Source organism: Rhipicephalus sanguineus, chromosome 8 (assembly GCF_013339695.2).
Source record: "Rhipicephalus sanguineus isolate Rsan-2018 chromosome 8, BIME_Rsan_1.4, whole genome shotgun sequence".
In the NCBI taxonomy this organism is placed as follows: domain Eukaryota; kingdom Metazoa; phylum Arthropoda; class Arachnida; order Ixodida; family Ixodidae; genus Rhipicephalus; species Rhipicephalus sanguineus.
This window is the reverse complement of record NC_051183.1, coordinates 47,617,305-47,637,485: the sequence shown is the minus strand read 5'-3', so window position 1 is coordinate 47,637,485 and position 20,181 is coordinate 47,617,305. Positions and strand designations below refer to the sequence as shown.

The following is a 20,181-nucleotide window of genomic DNA, read 5'->3' as shown; positions in this document are numbered from 1 at the left end:
CATTGTAAGGTAAAATTTGCACACATACGCACACACACCTATTCGGCGTTTTTTTTTTCTAAAAGAGTTAAGTCCACTTCAGCTGAAACTGAGAAAAACGCAGTTTTTTTTCTACTGACAATATAGTCGGGTCCGCTCCAACAGTGTTTTGCAAGTGTGCTCATGCCACTGAAATACCTCAAATCTATATTGCACCTAAAATCTATATAGCCCACTATCGTTGGTATTCAGGAGCAAAATTTCGATTTGGCTCCTATAGATTAGAACATTACAGTTGCACTTGAATTAGCTCATAACAGAAGTGTAAACCACAGCGAATGAACAATATAGCAATATTTTGCGACAAAATTAACACCATCCTTGTGCTTCCGTCAGTACTGTTCTTTGTTGCATAGGCATAATGGCGATAACTAGACTTGTAGAGCGAGTGGTCCTTCAAGGCAAAAGGCGCACCACTCTGGATTTTCGGCAGTATTTTCTCGTTCTTGGCATCTATAGAAGGCCTTCCTTCTTCAAGGAATAGATTGGTGCCCACTGTCTTCATTTCAGTTTTCTTCTCTCTTTAAATATACCATCTTGGAGCGAAAGGACATGATACTCCAGCACAAAACTCGAAAAGAAACACTAAAAGGAAGAAAGTAGGAAAGTTGGCCTCTTACTCTTTATATTCGAGTCTTTTCCTACAACATACCAACTCGCCCAAGAAAAACTAATTGTGGTACGAAAGCACGATAGCAAAGCAACTAGGACACAAATCGAACAGATTGGATGCGGCCATGTGGGTTGTTTTGGCCGCGATAGTATGGCGCAGCACTGGTTTAATGGGTCTGGCTCAGTTTGATTCGAACAGATGCAGGATCTGGCACATTTTTTATTCGAAACTGCCTTTTTTAGTTCACGTTACAATGAGCAATTGGCCCACTTTGATCATAATTGTTTTAAAAGTGAAAGATACTTAGGCGCTTTACGCTCGCATGAAATTTAGCCCAGTTTCGATTTCTTGATCTGGCTCTTAGAAAAAGAAACACGACATATGCAAATCCACACACACAGACGCAAGCATGGTGTAACACCATTTGTAGCACCATTTTATAATGCAACGTTGCCACAACATTGCGAACGTTACTTAACATTGCGAACGTTACCTTAACGTTGCTGATGTTTTGTCGTTACAATGAGCAATTGGCCCACTTTGATCATAATTGTTTTAAAAGTGAAAGATACTTAGGCGCTTTACGCTCGCATGAAATTTAGCCCAGTTTCGATTTCTTGATTTGGCTCTTTTAGAAAAAGAAACACACGACATATGCAAATGCACACACACAGACACAAGCATGGTGTAACACCATTTGTAGCACCATTTTATAATGCAACGTTGCCACAACATTGCGAACGTTACCTTAACGTTGCTGATGTTTTGTCGTTATGGGAATAATGCATGACGCTACATATTACCTGCATTCCAATTAACATTTTTATGAGTTTAAAAGCACGTTGTACGGCCTTACATGGCCTAAGCTTGGCAAATTTTAAAATGTGTAATCAATCAATTACATGATTAATTGATTGATTTCACTGCTGTTGTAGCCAGTTGAGAGAGTTTCACGTTGAGAAGAGTTGCGTTCAGTCTGATAATTTTATTTCTTTCACTATAGCTGTTCACAGGTCTAAGGGCACCGCCCAAGGGCCTGTTGCTCTTTGGGCCGCCGGGCAATGGCAAGACGATGCTGGCCAAAGCAGTGGCCCACGAGTCCCACTCCACATTTCTCAACATCAGCGCGGCTTCGCTGACTTCGAAATATGTGAGTACTTCTTCGTGGAGGGTCTGGTGCCTAAAGTTGAATGGGAGGCAGTGTTGAGTAAAAGTCATTTGTAACTATGCTTAACATGAAGTAGTTTACATATTTTGCGTTCTTGTAAAGTTCCTAAATGGAGTCTACATCCTGTACCCTTAGAAAAATACGTACCGAAGAATTTATGTTTTCTAATTTGTTTTGCACATATATGCTTAACGTGATGACAAAAATGCAAGGAGTGTTGTAAAACCATATTGGACAGAATTAATTGGTTCTCGAAAGGGTTAATCTGAACAAAACAAACTTGAAGCCAGCACTTGCCTAAGATCACATTTGGTTCATGGATACTTGAGAAGGAAAAGTGGAATAAACGAGGATTTTTCCTATCTAGGATTGTTTATTTTGACTTGGTGCCAATTTGAATTGGTTACAGTAGTGCAATTGTTGTTTTTCATATTTTCTCAATAAAGGTTGGTGAAGGCGAGAAGCTGGTACGAGCCCTGTTTGCAGTTGCGCGAGAACTGCAACCCAGCATAATCTTTATCGGTAAGCGATTACGGCCAGAGCCTGCATTATGCTGCTTGAACACTTTTTCCATAGAAGTTTTTCGGGAAAACCGTGTATGGCTAGGAGGTGGAAAAATGTGGCAGTATGTGAGTCTGTGAGCGTGCAGAAACTATAAAGAAGCAGTGCTAGCATACGCTACTTTGAAATGTCTCCGCACTTGCACTAATTTCTCTTCAGGTTTTGTCAGCATAAATAAGGATGAGGCCCGCTGCTAAATGAATGACTACCCATAAAATGTTTTATGTGTTCCTTATATTATTGCAATAGCAGTTATATGGATGCTCTTGGCAGATTTTTGCCGTAGAGCACTGCACGGGCCGACTTTCCCGGCCCGGGCCCGGCCCGGCCCGAAAACGCCATGCTCCGGCCCGCCCGAGCCCGGCCCGATGTTCTTAAGTGTGGCCCGTACCCGGCCCGGGCCCGAAAGGTTTGGGCCCGGCCCAGCCCGGCCCGGCCCGTTTCAGCTAGTTATGCCTTGAGCGTAAAGGAGGCACTGTCCAACCTTCGGTTATTGTGAAGATACCTGCCGCACACAAGATATTTTCTAGAGATTGTTTTAGGAACTTCTTTCAGTGTCACAACTTTCACTAGTACTGTGTATACTTTCGGTGAATTACGCGCGTAACACTCTTGCGAAATGATTGCAGGGCAATATAAAATATAATTGGAGTCATAGCTGGCTCTTTCATGTACGCACGCAGTGCTAACCACGCAATCTCATTTTTGCATTTCAAAGAACAACTACAAAATGTAATACCTGCATAAAGTGGAGAAAAAAGCATGGCAGACATTTTTAGGTTGAGTCTACATCAACTGCATACGAGCTAGGGCTGTTGAGTAAAAGTAGCAAGTCTCCTGCAAACTCCATCTATTGCACAATGCAATGAAAAAAAAAAAAAACGTGCTCTAGCTGCTTCTGGGAGGAATACGCCAGTCTGGACAGCGTTACAAATATTAAAGCTGTCGTGTTGACTCCTCGGCAGGCAACTGCACCCAACCTACACTACGTTTTCGTGTTCAAAACAACAAAGTTCTTTGTCCCACCCTTCCCCGAGTCGCCGCCACCGCCACCGCCGCTCGGGGAAACGAGTGTCTCTATGGTGCATCACCACTAGTAATGGGAGAATCAACAACGGTGTTTGCCCTGGGATAAGAGTCGCTCCGCATCTTGCACTTAAAATGCACGAAAAACAGCTCCTGTGATATTAATGACTCACAAGTCGCGTTGGCCAGTCTAGGGGCATGCGAGCGTAGCTGCATACTCGAAATGTTTTCCTAGATACAAACGCGTACATCTTATATACGCTATAATCTGTTTACCGTTGCTTTCCTTACACGGTACCCAAGAACGTCTTTCACTCACTATAATGGTGGAAACTTATATTAGGCGTTTCTTGAAATTCCGTTAGCATACCAATGGAGCAAAATTGTAGACGTCTTGTACTGTGCAATTTCTGTGCATGCCAATGCACTCCAGGTGGTTTAAATTACCCGGAGCCCTCAACGACGGCGTCTCATATAGCTTGGGTCGCTTCGGGAAGTTAAACCCCACAAAACAACAAAAACAAAGCCACACAACGTACACACGCAATTATACCTATACGTATGAGACCCGGGCCTAATACGGGCCTGGCTCAGGCCCGAGCCCGACCCAAGCCCGAAGATCAAGGGCCCGAGCCCGGCCCGGGCCCGATCCAAAAACCCCTTACCCGGCCCGGCCCGGGCTTTCGGGCCGGCCCGGGCCCGTGCAGTGCTCTATTTTGCCGTCGCCGTCATGTTTCGTATATGTATATGTATGTATATATAAGTAAAAGCCACAAATTAAAGTTATTCAGAAGAAAAAATTCTGAAGCGTGCAACCGGGGATTCAAACCTGCGACCCCTTGCTCCGCAGCGCGCTGCCTTAGGTAATTACGCCATGCGTCATTCGTTCTCCAGGATACCAACGGCAGAATCCAAATGCACGCAGCGTTGGGTTAAACGCATGGGATGCCACATGTGGCGAAATGAAAATTATGCAAGACGCAGGCCATGCTGCATCGTTGCCCACGCTGCGTTTGCCTCGTATCGCTGGTGACCCACGCTAGTTTTCCATTTTGGGGTTGTAGCGTCGCGCCACTCGTGGCCAGTCGGCCATGGAAAAAGAGGAGCATCCTGTGGCTCGTGGTGGCGTGCGCTAGCGGGAACACTTTGGCTTTTGTAGGCTTATGCCACAGGAGAGAAGGAACAGGACGGCTAAACCAGAAGCACAGTACATATCTTACACTGTGACCAGAATCCTGAGGCTAAAATTACAGCACAAATGCACGAGACACCCACGAAAAAAAGAAGGTACGACACAAGCGCCGACTAACAACTGCATTATTCTTTCATACGCCAATGCATATAAGCCCTAGGCAACCTGACCGCACATGCGCGCAGTACAATCGCTCCAAACCAAAACGTCTAACAAGGATGATAGTGTATTAGATATGCGACGATATGATATCATATTCAGGTGGGTGCAGGGCAAAAGAAGTAAACGAAAAGTAAGAAGGACAAAGAAATGTGCTTGCACTGTAATTTTAGCCTCATGAATATGTACCAACTAGAGCCAAGAGAAGTTTTATCTTGGTGACCAGAATCGACGCCCTCAAAGAACGCGAGCCGTGGCTTCACGTGCCACTGCCAAGCGCCGTCTTTATTTTCTTCTCTTGACGTCGCGCACTATCCAGTTTTGTCCGCTGCCCAAAGGAAGGCGCTGCAAAGTCTTGGGACAATGCGAGCACAAGAGTCTGAGAGTGGCTTGCATTCTGCGCATGCGTCCTGGCGGCTTGCAAATTTCTTGAGTCCCCAGTTCTAAAGCTCTAGTGTTTCGTCGGAGGTGGGATCTGTGCGTTCAACTTGTACTGTGACATACAGGGCGTGGTCGACCACGCTCGCACGATTATCTGTTGAGGGTGATACGAGCGGCGTCGTTGGCCGACGCGGACTCAGGGGGTAGCGTGGAGCTGAGTGGCGGGAGTCGTACCGCAGGCCCAGGAATGTCCAGAACAGCAGGAAGCCGAGGCAGAGAGACTGGCGTTGAGGAAAACTTGACAGACGTTCATTTACAACATCATAGAGGACAGGATCGTCGGAACGAGATCTAGTCCGATCGATCCGTCCCGAGCAGACGCTCTGCTCCTCCTTAAATACGCTTCCTTCCCAATGGTGGGGAAACTCCTTAATCGGCAAATGTCCAATCACAAACGTGCATGCCTTTGAAGCTCCATAACTAGCAAACGTCCAATCACAAACGTTCATGCCTTTGGAGGGTCCGTCTCTTCGACACATAGGTCACCGCCCCCAGGATAGCAATGCCAGGGACCACTGCACTCTCACTCTCCACGTCCGACCAGTTCGGAAGAAAGGGGGGCAATGTCACTTCGGGTAACTGCAAATCCCTTTACGAACAAAGGCCCCAGCTTTCACCGAAAACACACTCGTTGCAAACACGCGTTCCACGGAGGAGACCCGCGGGTAGCTGCCACCTTCGAGCGCCCAGTTCGGGGGAAAGACGGCAGTTGTAGGTGGCAAATCCGTTCTCCGAAATCAGGGGGGGTGGTCCAAGAAGTGGGAAGGCTCGCTCGGGGACAGCTGGCCCAAGACCCCCGCATCTGCTTTGTAACGAGGGGCAGTTTTGTACGTTTTGTGCTTTCACCACGAAGTTTGCGTTGAAACTGTAGACCACACGAAACTCACTTCGCTTGCTGCAGCAGCTGCGTTTGCAAAAGGAGTGAGCTGCTAGCTAGAAGACTTTGATATGGTAGGGGCTATGAAAAAATCCGTAAACAATGGGTGGGTGCTCGAGCAGACGTTTCGACAAGTGGACTTGTCTTCTGGTATAGTAGGGTCTAGGTAGGGCTGGTATAGTAGGGCCTAGGTAGTTGAACTAACAACTGTGAGAGTTTGCACTCGTCCTGTTCATACCTAGTCCTGTGCATTCTTTTCGTGCGTCCTGTTTTGTGTTTGAAGAGCACGCTACAAGTGTCTCGCCGTGACAGTTAGTTCACACTCGCCTTGTTTGTTTTCTTTTCCTGTGTCCTTTGGGCTTGAGCAGCACGCAGTTTCTAGCTGTCTGCCTTTCTTCCTGTGACATTCCAATTTCTTGCTATCGCATTAATTGCTTCGCCCTTGAGGCAAAACTGCGACTTTTTCTTTAAGCTCGTGTCACCAAACACGAAGTTGGAAGCATGCATCTGTAAAATGTGTGGACAGAGAAATCAATGGTTATAACAGAAGACTGTTCAATAGATTCCAGCTCGTGATAAACACCTGATCCACACATGTAGACTTTGCTGGTTAACCATCTTTACGGACTGCTTGGGTGACGATTTTTTTTTTCATAGTTATAAAGCTGCCGTTAGAACTTTAAAGATAATCTTATGGACTAATCAAAAATTTTGTTAGCATGTCTTCTAGGGTTGACTGACAGTTACTGATGATGTTTTTCTCCGAAGGTTTTTTTTTTTTGTTCACAACACCCTTGCAACTTACTGGTGTGTGCTTTCAACTCATTTATGCTCTGAGCGGGAGGTTAGCTATCTTGTGTAGGGCAACCTAGTGATGTGGGAATGCCTGCTTCCAGTATTACATACACGTCCCTTATTTTTCTCCTTTTCACCTTCACCAGTAAAAGGCACTGCACTGTGTATGTCTCTGTGTAAATAAATAAAAAAAATGGACTGGTTAAGTCATAACGCAGTCCTTAGCAAGCCAATCACATGGCTGTGTCAGTACAGCCTGTGTGTGCCTTTTTTTTGTGCGCAGACGAGGTTGACTCCTTGCTCAGCGAGAGGAAAGACAATGAGCATGAAGCAACACGGAGGCTCAAGACTGAGTTCCTCGTCGAGTTTGATGGGGTGAGTTGTCAAGTCAGGCTCATTCGCTTAATAAAAACAGCGTACAGATTAACGCATAGGAGGAGGTCCAGTAGCACTAGGCTGTAGGAGGACCTCCTGTCGATGGTTACAAACAAGGGTACAGTAGACTCTCAGTAAACAAAAATCACTTAAATCATGTTAAATGGAATTGCTGCTGAAATGGAATAACTGCCTCGAATGTGGTTGGTGTCTTGCTTTAATTAAGCCCCCCTATTCATCTCTTAGTAACGAAACTTCTTAGTAACAGAAAATGTTTTTGCTGGTCCCTCAAGGTTTCGTTTAACAAGAGTCTACTGTAAGTTGGTTAGCCTTTTAGTTTAGTAGTACTGTGTATTGCTAATGGAACTGGTCTGTGCATTCTGTTTGTCCACCAGCAAGCTTGCGTATTTATTTGTTCAGAAATTATGAAACTGAAGAAAGTGAAAAGAATGATTGTTCAACTTTTTAACAAAACTCGTCACTGATCTAGGTGGTTGTGTATTATAGACCAGAAAAGAAGTAGACACGTGGGCTTAAGATGAGATAGAGACACAACATAGTGCGAGTCAGTGTCTACCTTATTTTCCTCTGTTTTGTGCAGTGTCTCTTAATTACATTCTAATTTTAGAAGTATTGAGAGAAAATAAAAATGATTTTATAGTTTGGCTGTAGTATTTCTAGGCCACTAAAAGTGTCATATAACCTATAGATAATTAGTATTCAAACGTGCCTGAATTATTGCTGAGGGCTGTATGCTTGAGAGAACAGGATAAAGTCATGAGTACGAGAATTGTTGAGTCCAGTCTGATCATATGACGCCAGCTCCCATGACCAGATATGTCCTCTTTGACTAGTTAATCACACTCAGATAAGAGTTACAAAGGAAATAGCTTTGTATTTCAACATGAGGAAAGGTTCTGTTTGGGTCAGCATGTAATGTGTTTGCCCGACAGAAGAACTTTGCCTATGCATTCTGTCAGTGATGTTGGCTGGAGTGTAGCTATTTTTTTGCAAGTTACTTAGCTTGATGCAGGTAGTAGAGTGCAGATAGCTTCAAGGTGAAAAAGATTTGGGCTACCTCAAATGAGGTGGTGTAAGAAGAAGGCTTAAAGGATAAATCGAAAGGTCATCTCCCAAAGCAAAATGTGTCCGCATTTTACTATGTTCTTACTTCAAGTGGAATCGTATTTTTTCTTGTGTTCATAGATGCGCAGTGAAACAGTGCAGCTACACTGTGTGGTCTTAGCAAGCTTTTCCTTGATGTGTCGTGTGTGGTTGCATTGTGCTTCACATTGCGCTGACATTACTAAATGCAATGCAATCGTGGATGCCTAAATGCAATGCAGTCATGGATGCCTGCCAACTAACCCTGTTCACTGCCTTGCCTAGACATCTTGTGGCATAGATGTCTGGCTTCAGGTGCATTCTATTTCACAAGTACAAAATCATTCAGCTGTCAGCAGGGACTGTGGTCAAGGCTGGCCAGAATTTGAACACACCCATACTGTCGTCATAGTCATTGTATATTGATTATAATGGCGTGCAGTATACCTGCCTTTAGCTGAGTGTACTGCCCTCTCTTGAAGCTCCACACTGGGAGTGAAGAACGGATTCTCGTGATGGGTGCCACGAATAGGCCTCAAGAGCTGGACGACGCTGCACTTAGGTGAGTACCTAGATGTCTGCAAGTGTTGTTTAACCCCTTCGGGCGCGAATTATGATGGACTGTCTAAGATATAATTCCAAGGCACTCGATATTATATCCCAAGAAAGAAAATGAGGCAATACGTTGTTGTGTGCAACTTTCAGTAATTAATGGTAATTAGGGTTTAATTAAATATCTAATTCTTCTACGATCAGTCACGTTCAACTCTCGCGCAAAACGAATCAAATATTAGGGTTCAAAATTATGCCCAGTTTGATTTTTGGTTACATTCGTTTCGAGCAGACAAGAATACTCATGACGTCTAGCACATGGCACGTCAAGCAATAGTCGAACATGGTAGTGTCTCCAGCAAAGTGATCCTCTGCAGCAGTATGCAGCACAGTGAAGTTGAGTTGACTCCTTACATGACCGCACACAGGTAGGGCGATGGCGAGCTGCTTTCGTTCCTAAAAGCAGCACATCTGTGCGGCGCTCTAGCGGGCTGGCACAAAAAGGCAGCAGTAAACGACAGCGCGAGGCGTATTGTGGACTATTAAAAGCATGCAATATACGCTTACAACTGTGCTGGACCACATGCACTGCCTGTTGGTTAGCTGAAGATGCTTATCGTGCAGGACTGTCAATGATTAAAACATACTGACGTGTTTTCTGCTTGCCATCATCACGCTTCCGTGCATTTCTGCTGCTTATCCATAAAGGCATCGCTGCACTGGGCTATTGACAGTCTTGGTATGCTTGATATCATAACACCTTGGCAATGCATCAAAACTAACTTTGTAATCCGCTTCGGACGCAATCTTATCGACTCACGAAATCGCTGCTTTGAGCCTGCAAGATGGTCGATGTCGTAGTGGTGGTGCCATTTCAGACCTTGAATTTGAGCAAAAAGAAATTTGAGCAGCGAGCGAAATGCAAGATCATCCATTTACTCAAATTTAAGGGGAGATTCTACTCGAAAAAAAACTTTCTTTAATCTGTAGCCTAGGGCAATGAAATTTTAGCTGTTTACATAGCTTTTTATGCTGATAATAAATATGTAATCAGTTTTATAGTAAGTTGCATAGTTTTCATTTTGTACCATGACAATGTGTAAAATATAGCTCTTTTTGTGCACACTTTTTCTGTCACTAAACTTTTATGGTTAAGAGCCAGTAATGGCTCATATTGCTCCACGTTAACTGTAGAATGCAAATAACTAAGCAGAAAGTGTGTATAAGACATATTAATGAACAAGAAAAATTATAATATGAGAAGTCTTAAAATGCTCAGTCAATACTAATTGCTTACCCTAAGTTCGTAATAATTATATAAGCGATATCAGGTTTTGAAGGCGATAATTGCACTCTTCACATGTTAAGGAATCTGTGAGGAAAATTTCGTTCTGATCTGGCCATCAGAAGTACCAAAAACGTGATGTCCAAACTTAAGAAGTTGCCCAAAATTGCATCTTGAGAAAAATGCATTTTAAAGGTAGAAATGAAAGCTCATCTATGTGGCAAAGATATGCTTTTTAAAATTATTTCTTCCATCATGAGAGCTTGCGAATCATGGTTATTTTGAACATGTGGCTTTGGTAAACTCCTCATGTGAAATGCAATGGCAAGTAGCCAGGTGCTGTTTTCCAGGGGACTCTAGACAATGAGCTCTTTTTAGTTTTTAATGGCCACCTTGTGCTCTTTAAAAGTGATTTCAACCGATTTCCAGTTTAAATACAATCGTGATTTTTTTTTACATGAAAGTGGAGAAACTGAACTTGACAAAACAAGTAAAAACAAAAAATACGTAATTTTGAAAAAAACTTGCATTTTTCGAGTAGCATCTCCCCTTAAGCCACATGTTAAAGAATGTCATGTGGTTATAATTAAATTCGTCTCTCACTGTGGAATACTTTCTAATCATATTGGGGTTATTTTTCAAGGTATAACACTGGGGTGGGAACAAATTGAGAGGAAGACCACATCCATATGTCTGTCGATATTCTGCATTTTAAGATGCAGCATCCCGAATGGCTTCGGGTGACTTGCCTGGAGGATGTCTGAATGTTTCATGAGCATAAAGGTAGTCATAGCACTGCCAGCAGCGGGGAATGATTAAATGTTGCGCATGTTTTCCTAATCGAACACAGCCAGTACTGGGAAGTTGTTAGCAATGCTTCAGGCTTTATTGTCGTGGTAAATACAAAAAACGTGTAAACAGGCAACTAAACATAATACCAGAAGGGATTTCAGTGGAAGCAAGCTTGTGCTTCTCTAGACCAGTGCAGCCGTACTGTGGTGAATTAGAATGATATCCAAACTGTATGATGTGTTGCTTATGATTAAGCGTAACACAGGAAGAATGTAACCATGGGTAGCAACGAACAAGTTTTCTAACCTTTTGTTTTTAATTTGCACTACTGGCAATGCTGGTGCATAGTGTGTTAAATCTTTGTTGCAGATTGAGTGTATACCTATTTATTGAAAAATATTATCATTTTAACATTCTACCTAGATAGGAATGGTGAACATATGTCAATAAAATACTGTAGTCATACAGTATTTTGGGACCACAAAAATAATGCGTTGTATTGATATTGTAATGCTATACAACATATTAAAGACCAGTGGAAAAAAGGTGCAGTTGTACATGATGAAACAAAAGTAAGATGTCAGATTAACCTTCTGACTTAAAACATGTTGCTGGTTTGGCCAGTTATGCATTCATGTCTCTGCACAAAAATATGGAGGAACTCTCTTATGGCCTCATGTGTAAGACACGCTTTAAACTATAGGTAGCACGAAAAGTTTGGTGCATTCACAAGATACAGTACATAGGACAAGCGCTTATCATACATATCTTCTTTTGTGAATGGGCCAAAAGTTTTGCGCTGCTCTAGAACTGCCTATAGTTGCAAGAAAGTAGTATGTCATATTTACGCAAAACCACCACTTTAATAGGCAGTGGAACACAAACTGTGCGCTGTCTTCCAAGAGTGAATCGTACCTGAGTCTCCACTTCGCGAGATGCATGGACTGTGCACGATTGCGTTACACATGCTACTCTCCGCAGGCGTTTCACGAAGCGGGTGTACGTGACCCTACCGGACGAGAACACACGGCTCGTGCTTCTCGAAAAGCTTCTCAGGAAGCAGAACAGCCCGCTGTCTCTAGACAAGCTCAAGTACCTGGCCAGGTAAGCGTTGTGGAATCGCGTTCACTTACTTCAAGGGCATAGCCAGAAATTTCTTTTCAGGAGGGTTTTGTGAGGGTTTGTGTATGTGTGCGTGTATACATATATACACATGCAAAATTCAGAAATTTCGCGGGAGCTCTGCACCCCCCTGGCTACGCCAATGGTTTAGTTTAGAATGACTGCCAGTTGGGCTTGTTGGTATATGTTCACGAGAGTGGTTTCCTTCTTTGTAGCACTTCACCCTCATCAATGGTTCAGTTCCAGTCTAGTGGTAAGAATTTGAAAGGGTGTACGGGTATTTGAAACTTTAGAATAACGAATTTAATGATGTCACTAGTCAGAATTTGTAAGTATCAGTGCAGTATATTCAAATACTTCATACTTTGAATCAAAAATATAATTTCGCATCCACATGCTTAGTATAGGCCAGGAGTTCTCAAACTTTATGGCATTGAGGAACCCCCAACTGCTTTTCCAGACTGCCACAGAAGTCCTCCCCTCTCTCCTCCACTCTGCTATGTATTAAGCATACAGAAAAATGGGGGGGTGGGGCTGGAGGGTCGGCGAGGCCATCATTCTTGAGAAGGAACTTATGATAATTCATAAAATAAATAAGCAACATTCTTTTTTTGGCCTGTACCGTGTGTCGTAAAGCACACTTTGACTATCTATACAGGAACTGCTTTGAAAACCACATGCCGTCGATGGTGTCTTCATGCTAATGACGAGTTGGACATAGAAAACCTAATCAACTGCAAATCTTCTTTTGTGAACTATGAGAAAACAATTTAGAGTGTGGGATTGAGCACACAAATGAGCTCGCACTCGCACCCTAAAGTTGATACCAAACTTGCCCAACAGCACGCACCGCTAATAGTGAGAAAACGGGGCCTACTCCGCAAGAATTCTGCACCTAGCTAAAGCATGTTCTCTGCACCATTCCTTAGGCTGTGCAGTGCTTTTAGTGCGAGTACAATGCCCTTGAACATCTTTTCTGTACCATATGTGACGTCTTCATCTTCTCATTCATTTCGGGCCTTGTCTATTAACTGCTTTCTTTCATCATGTGAAAGTGGCTGTTATTTTTGCATCTTGCAGGGTGACCAGTGGCTACTCGGGAAGTGACCTGACAGCACTAGCCAAAGATGCTGCACTAGGTCCAATAAGAGGTGTGTTTTTCTTATTTTCATTGTGATACCAATTGTATGGACACTCCAGGTGCACTTCTGCCGTTGATGTTGCTGTTTCCATCATGTTCCACATAAAGTCCAATACCCCTTGCAAAGTATGTGCTATGTGCGAGTGAAAGTGTGCGAAGGTTGCCGACCGGCACGACTCAAGCACAGATGAAGCACTCCGGTCGGCTCTGTCAAGTGAAGGAGCATGAAGAGGTGCTGGGGGGGGGGGGGCTGCGTCACTGGTTCAGTAATCGCTATCTTTGATCAAATGGGCGTGGTCGCGCATGCTATTTCGACACAAATCATAGAAGGCTTATACCTTTGTACGTGCTGTGCTCTCACTGCTTGCTTCGCCTTGAAGCAATAGACAGCATGAAAATTTCTTTGCTTGCTAGAGTGGCCATATTCCCTTATGCCAGGGTTGTGTAGAGCTATGCCAAATCGGAACCTAAAGGAGTTCACTGCTAGCCTTGCTTCGTATAACATTCCAATTTGTTGCTATTGCATTCATTGCCTTGTCCTTGCGGCAGAACAGTGACTTTTTTTGTGCGTGTTTCTGTGAAGGGGTGTCTGTCTGCTTACTCTGCCTCTGCATACTGTTTCTGCACGGAAAGCTTTGAAGTTGATTGCAAAAGAAACCTAGTTTTTAAATTCGAGTCCACGACAAAAAGTTCTAAAAGCGTGCTCAGGGCATAGAAATTGTTTACTTGAATCAGTATTCATCACATACATTGGTGTTATTCGTATAAGGCAGATTACACTTTTAAGGAGACAGGGTAGGCTAAAATCTGAAAAAAAAAAAAACATTGAAATTTGGTTTTTTTTCTTCATTTGAAATGCTAAGGCCTTCCTTAATATTATTGAGCCAAAAGGACCAGGTCTTCGAGACCAACTGACGAGCAATAAAGTCCCCTTTTCTCACACCATGGACAACCTGAGCTTTCTGCCTCAAGTATATTTTGAAAAAATCGAAACTGGCAGTATCCGTAACCTTAGCTGGTTCCTAAAAACTTATTCCGGCTAGTTAAACACACATGGTGCAGTTTTTTTTAACATGCATGGCATTTACAGAGTCCACTCCCCCTGTGTGTGGGAGACTCGTGGAGACGCGGTTCCGTGCATTTATTTTGACTTCAGTTGCGCCTTTGTTTATTTTGTTGCGGCGGAAAAAGATATTCCCGTGTTGGCAAATCAAAGAAATTGTTTAGAAAGCGCAGTATAACTGGAGATCGACACGCTTCGGCTACTAACAGAAAAAAAAACTGGGAGCACTCGTGCGAGCACTTCAGCAAGTAAGCCTTGTCCTCATTCTGCGTCGGCGCAAGGACAAAATGCTATCTGTAGTGACAATGGCTATGCTTTTATTGATGTGGAGCTTCTACAAACCGTGATTACAAGTGACTGTGTCAGCAGAGAATGGGGAGGAACTATGGCACTCATAGAGAACACAATGGATCGTGTTCCTTAGAATGGAAACCGTTGGAACTGCCACCTTTGAAACCGTTCTAACTTTCAAAAAGGTGTGCATGGCCTGAGTAAACGTTCTGAAGGCTGTTTGGCATATCACCAAGGCAGAACAGTGTGATATCGTTGGGTGAGAACCAGGGGCGTAGCCAGAAATTTTTTTCGGGGAGGGTTCAACCATACTTTACGTATGTTCGTGCGTGCGTTTGTATGTGTGCGTGCATATATACGCAAGCACAACTGAAAAATTTCGGGGGGGGGGGGGTTCGAACCCCCCCCCCCCCCCCCGGCGGAAAACGACGTAACAGCCGGGAAAACGCAGCGCTTTCTCTTTTCTCGTGCCGATGAGCGCACTGGAAGCTACACGGGGAGGGATGGCACGGGGGAAAGAAATTACGTCAGCGCGCATCATGAAACGCGATCGCTCTCCCGCTGTGATTCGTGCGCGCGAGTGCGGCTACCGTGTACTGAGGAGTGCGGCGCCGGCAAGTGGCGGCACCCCGTGGCAAGAAGCGCATCTGATCCGAACGCCGCTCTCGATTTACGTCAGCTATCGGCCAATGAGGATGCTATGTCTTTTGAGACGCGGCGATGCAGATCGCGACGTCAATCTGCAGGCGCCCCGCCCACCGACGAGAGTGAGAACTGGCCTCTGTTTGAAAAGAGGGTGCCTGAGAAAACAGCAACTTCGCGTTCCGCTTGTAGCCTTTACGCGGCGCGCACGACTGCAATATATGGCTGAGCAGTTCATAGCCGTGTCAGCTTTCCACAGGATGTGTTTTTTCAACAAGCCCAAGGGGTGCTTCATGACCCCTTTAAAGATATCCATTGCTGAAGGCGATGACCTTTTGTGCCTGTGTGCCCATGTGCGTAATCTATTTGTCTATCATACATAATGTGTGCATACTTTAGCATGTATACAATCTAGACGTCACTGTGAAATTACATGAACTTATGTAAAGTTTTTTTAAGCCATGGACGTTGGTTGTTCTGAAGGGGGTAATACTATGCCGAAAAACTCTTGTATTGTCTACAGAGTACATATCAAAGATCCCCAGTTGTTAGTGATTGTAGAGGAGCACCACATCACGGGGTGCTTTGTATACATATTGTGGCTTCGGATTTCATACTGTAAAACCCCAAAATTTATGTTTGTTTTGATTGTCCCTTTCTTGCAGAGCTCAATCCCGAGCAAGTCCGGTGCGTCGACCCTAAAAAAGTAAGTGAAACGCATTTGTGAATAATGAGTTCTTTTATGTCACTTTTGCGTGTTTTATGCTGCACAGAACTCAACTTACATGCGGCGAAATATATTAGCCAGTGAAATTTATACTTGTTGAACATATTCAGGTCCTTGATATTTTGTTCTGAGTGTTCTTGCTCTGTTCTGTTTGGCAGACTCGCGATTTGGGCTCTGAATTAAGCAAGAAGCGATTGCGGAGGTGCGAGATTTGCTTCACACAAAAGGCAGGTGGAATTCAATGTGGGACTTGCTAACCTGCCGAAACTGACACATTGTGTGGCTATAAATGCAAATTTTTGCTCATGGAGCTTTTCTGCCATGCAGTACTTATATACTACAGCACCACCTGCTTTTGACATGGAGAGCATCTTGTAATGGCTTTTTGCTGCTATTGACCAAAGTGCTACGACTATCGGGGACCATCAGGGCCTTTACAGAAGCTTAAACGAAGTGTTTCATGGCGAGTAGCTTGTGTTATGCTTGATTTCACAATACCCAGTGCTACACGTTATCTTATTGAACATGACACATGATGTTAGATGCCTTGTTAAGTGCATTACATAATTTAACACTTCATTAGCGTGCCACAGAACACGCCTAGAATGCCAAATGTTGTTGGTGTCGTGTGCCCTCTAACCATGTACACCTTGAACACATCACGCATCTTCATTGCGATGCTGCGCACGTAGTAGAGCACGTCCTACAACTCCTTGCGATTTAAACCACAGGATGAAGGGAACATGTCGAGTTCATAATAACTGACACTTTATAACTAGGGCTTTGTGTTTTCGGATTAATCCGAAAAAATCCGATAAACACTCGCGGGTAAATTTTTTGACAATTCGGATTTATCCAATAAACTCGGATTTTAATGGTCAATATGACCCTGTTCTGTTATATTTATCAAAAAAGCATATTTTAAGCGGTCGTTAATACATCGGCCGGTCTGGGCAATATAAACTTTCTCACGTCAACGGTATCTCGTAGACCACACCCATTGCACATTTAACAAAGGACTTATCGCTCACGGAGCAAAATACATCAACGTATGTAGGACTCCCGGAAGCATGAGACGACATCTTGATATGCACCCGGCGGAGCCAGATGACATGTACTTTGTAATGTGTGCTCGCGTCTTACAACAAGCTTTAAGGTTGTGATATGCACAAACGTACGTGTTTTGTATTCAAGTATGTGTGCTTGCGTGTATCCCTAGCAAAAATCACCCATAGAAAAACCAATAGCCTATCGGATTATTGAACATATTGGTCAATTGGTATCATATTGGTCTATTGGTATCATATGGGTCTATAGGTGGCATGCTGGTCTATTGGACCTCTGTTTGTTCATTGGTGTATTTGTCTGTTGGCACTCTATTTGCCTATTGTGTATTTGTCTATTGGCATTCTATTTGCCTATTAGTACCGTTAGTACTGTATTTGTGGATTGGAAATCTATTGGCCTATTTCTCCGCTGGGAGCCCGTAATTTTGGCATATCAAATAATGGGCATTTGAGGACTGCAACATAGCAGCGCCTGTATAAAATGAACAAATTCTATTTGAAGGGAGGCATTATCATTATTACAGGATATCATCATCAAATCTGCGATCTTCCCCGCAACAAGCTTTCCAGCTAAGCATGCTGTGCTTCCTTGTCGAGTATATGCCACTGCACCGCTTCTCTAGGTAGTGCCTGAAAAAAAGAAACCAACATAAAATTCTAAAATACCAGGAAGTAAGAAAGAAAATATTTAGATGTGCTACTGAAAGAAAACTGAAGCATTAGAATAAAAAAAATATGCAGATACGACACACTGTAGAATCAGCATAAGGGAAATTCCGGTGAGCTGGCTGTAGGTAACAGCTTAACATGACAGGGACGGATCTTTTGTCAAATTCGTACAGCAGATTCGATTATACTTGTATCCCAGAAGCATAACCGCCGTCACGTGTGTGGACTTCGGACACTAGTGGGAAAGGCCGAACAGCACTAGCACCAAACCGATCGCAGCGTGTGAATTTCGGGACTTCACGCAGAAATCTTCATTAAATGTAGTGCCTCTCTACTGCAACCACGTGTGTCAGAGAATGGGGTTCAGTCAGCATGACTAGTAATTGATGATCGGACAGCCACACAGGATTTTTATTGCCAATAAACTTCTTCCCTCTCCCGTAAGTGTATTATTGAGGGTGAACGAAGGCATGATTACATATTTTAGTCTCTTTAGATTATCGCGAAAACAATGCGCGAGTCGATAACATACGTCTATGCCAGCGTCTGTATATGCGAACAGCCCACACGACGTTCAAAACTATTGTACTGTGGAGCGGAATAAATACAAACGAAGGGGCTAACTTAAAAAAAGAAAAAAACTATGCCAAGTTCTCAGACTTATTCCATACCAGTTACAATGCTAGGGCCGTGAGAGCTGGGCACACGCAGCGACAAAATCATTTTACGTGGCTAGAGGTGTTATTATTTCAATACATCTGCAAAGAACCGTAAGTGAACACTGATTTATCGCCCTTGTCCTCGCTGTCCGGTGGGCAGATGCGCGAATTAGTAGCACAGCAAGAGCAACTTTTACTGGCTAGCAAATATATAAAAAACAGTTCACTTACCGAACATCGGCAGGGTATGCCCTCCGAAGCAACCACCTTTGCGAGCAGCATCCTGTCAGCACACTCGGTACCACTTACTGCTGAAGTCCGAGACGCTTTTAGCGCTGAAACGTTTAACTTCTTTGACGCTCATGAACGACCTTGCATTGTCGTCGCGATTACACACGTGCGTTTTCGTGCAACCTTCAACAGACACAAACATACAACATTTCTAAGCCTGACTTCGACCACGAACAGGCCGCACCACACACTCGTGACTCGACCGAAAACACCCGCTGCGGCTGTGGCTGGCTGTAGTCGGCTCGCTTGCTGGCTGGCGCTCGTGCCCTGGCCATACCACAAAAACAAGATTTTGTTTTTTGCTATTGTATTGCAATATTTTGCTCCATTTTCAACCTCTCGAAAATATTCAGCTGCTGACACATTGGGAGGAAGGTTATGGAAAGTGTAGCGAACCGAAATTTCAGCTGCGAAATGAAAAAGAAAATAGAAGACATACAGCGCCTTCGCGCGACAGCTATTATCTTCAATGAGCTCTTTTGGCATGCCTGTACCACTTTGGTTGCTCGGCATTGGTTGCTCGTGATTTTGTTATCGTTATCGTGTTTCCGCATGTTGTGAACTTCAGGTTTTTCTTGTTTTTATATGACGCGCATTACGGGTGACCCCGCAGGTACAGTAACCTGCGGCAGCGAACGCGGTGTTCACCGTCGTAAGAAGTGCAAGCGCTCGAGCGAGCTTCCACCACCTACTACTTACAAAAGCGACGAAAAGAAACGCGAACAGCGCTGTTCGCATTTGTTTTCTCCGAGCTCTTAGCTTGGTGACAATAAAAATACGCTAGTCTCGTGAATGTATCATGGATAACTTGTCTTATTACCAGTCAGGCTACAACTGTTTTGAAAAGTAATGCGACCAGCGGAGCTGGTAGATGCCCTACTGTTCGCGTTTGTTTCCATAGCCTGCTGTCGAAGAATCGCAATAGCCCACCGGCTGAAAACAACTATGTATACATTATGTGCACACATTCAAGCAGGAAATGACTTCTACCTTATATGCTGACTTCGCTTATTTTATTAGCAGCTTATTCTCCCACCCCGTTTGCACCATGCAAGGATAGCAGAGTACAAATTGCTGCCTTTACAAGAACATTGAGTACCCCAGTTAAAACATTGCCTATACTGTGGCATTCCCTTTTCAACTATGATAACTTTCTCTTTCTGTAAACCTGTCTTTTCGCGGGTTTATCCCACAAATATTGCATAACCATAACCTTGAGTACAGAATGAAATTGCACTACAGGCGTCTGTGTAATTATTTTGGTGAGATTTATGAAAAATATGGCTGCGATATTTTGGAACACTCATGTAAAATGGCTGCCACTTTGCTCAAATACTGAACAAATCCAAAACTGCCGTTTGGCTGAATTCGCTACTGCATGACCCTGTAAGTGAATTAAATACATATAGGTGGCCTTTTAATACCATGCATAACCCTGTGACTTTGGTGGCAATTCACACCTGCTAGTTCTATAAATGACAAATAGGTGCTATTTATTGGTTCTATAGGTGACAAATAGACGTCGCCTAT

At 43.8% G+C, this 20,181-nt stretch overlaps 2 protein-coding genes across 5 annotated transcripts in view; both read left to right on the top strand.

The window, feature by feature from the left end:
• The window catches only part of LOC119401829 (fructose-2,6-bisphosphatase TIGAR), a 430,132-nt gene that overhangs the window by 164,005 nt on the left and 245,946 nt on the right, over positions 1-20,181 (top strand). The window lies entirely within an intron of this gene.
• The window catches only part of LOC119401827 (spastin), a 104,893-nt gene that overhangs the window by 76,903 nt on the left and 7,809 nt on the right, over positions 1-20,181 (top strand). For all 4 annotated transcript variants that reach the window (XM_049418395.1, XM_049418394.1, XM_049418393.1 and 1 more), the window contains 7 exons: positions 1,656-1,802; positions 2,267-2,342; positions 7,155-7,246; positions 8,833-8,912; positions 11,961-12,083; positions 13,182-13,252; positions 15,904-15,944. In XM_049418395.1, coding sequence (XP_049274352.1) covers positions 1,656-1,802; positions 2,267-2,342; positions 7,155-7,246; positions 8,833-8,912; positions 11,961-12,083; positions 13,182-13,252; positions 15,904-15,944 — 630 coding nt within the window. The remainder of the gene's footprint in view (positions 1-1,655; positions 1,803-2,266; positions 2,343-7,154; positions 7,247-8,832; positions 8,913-11,960; positions 12,084-13,181; positions 13,253-15,903; positions 15,945-20,181) is intronic.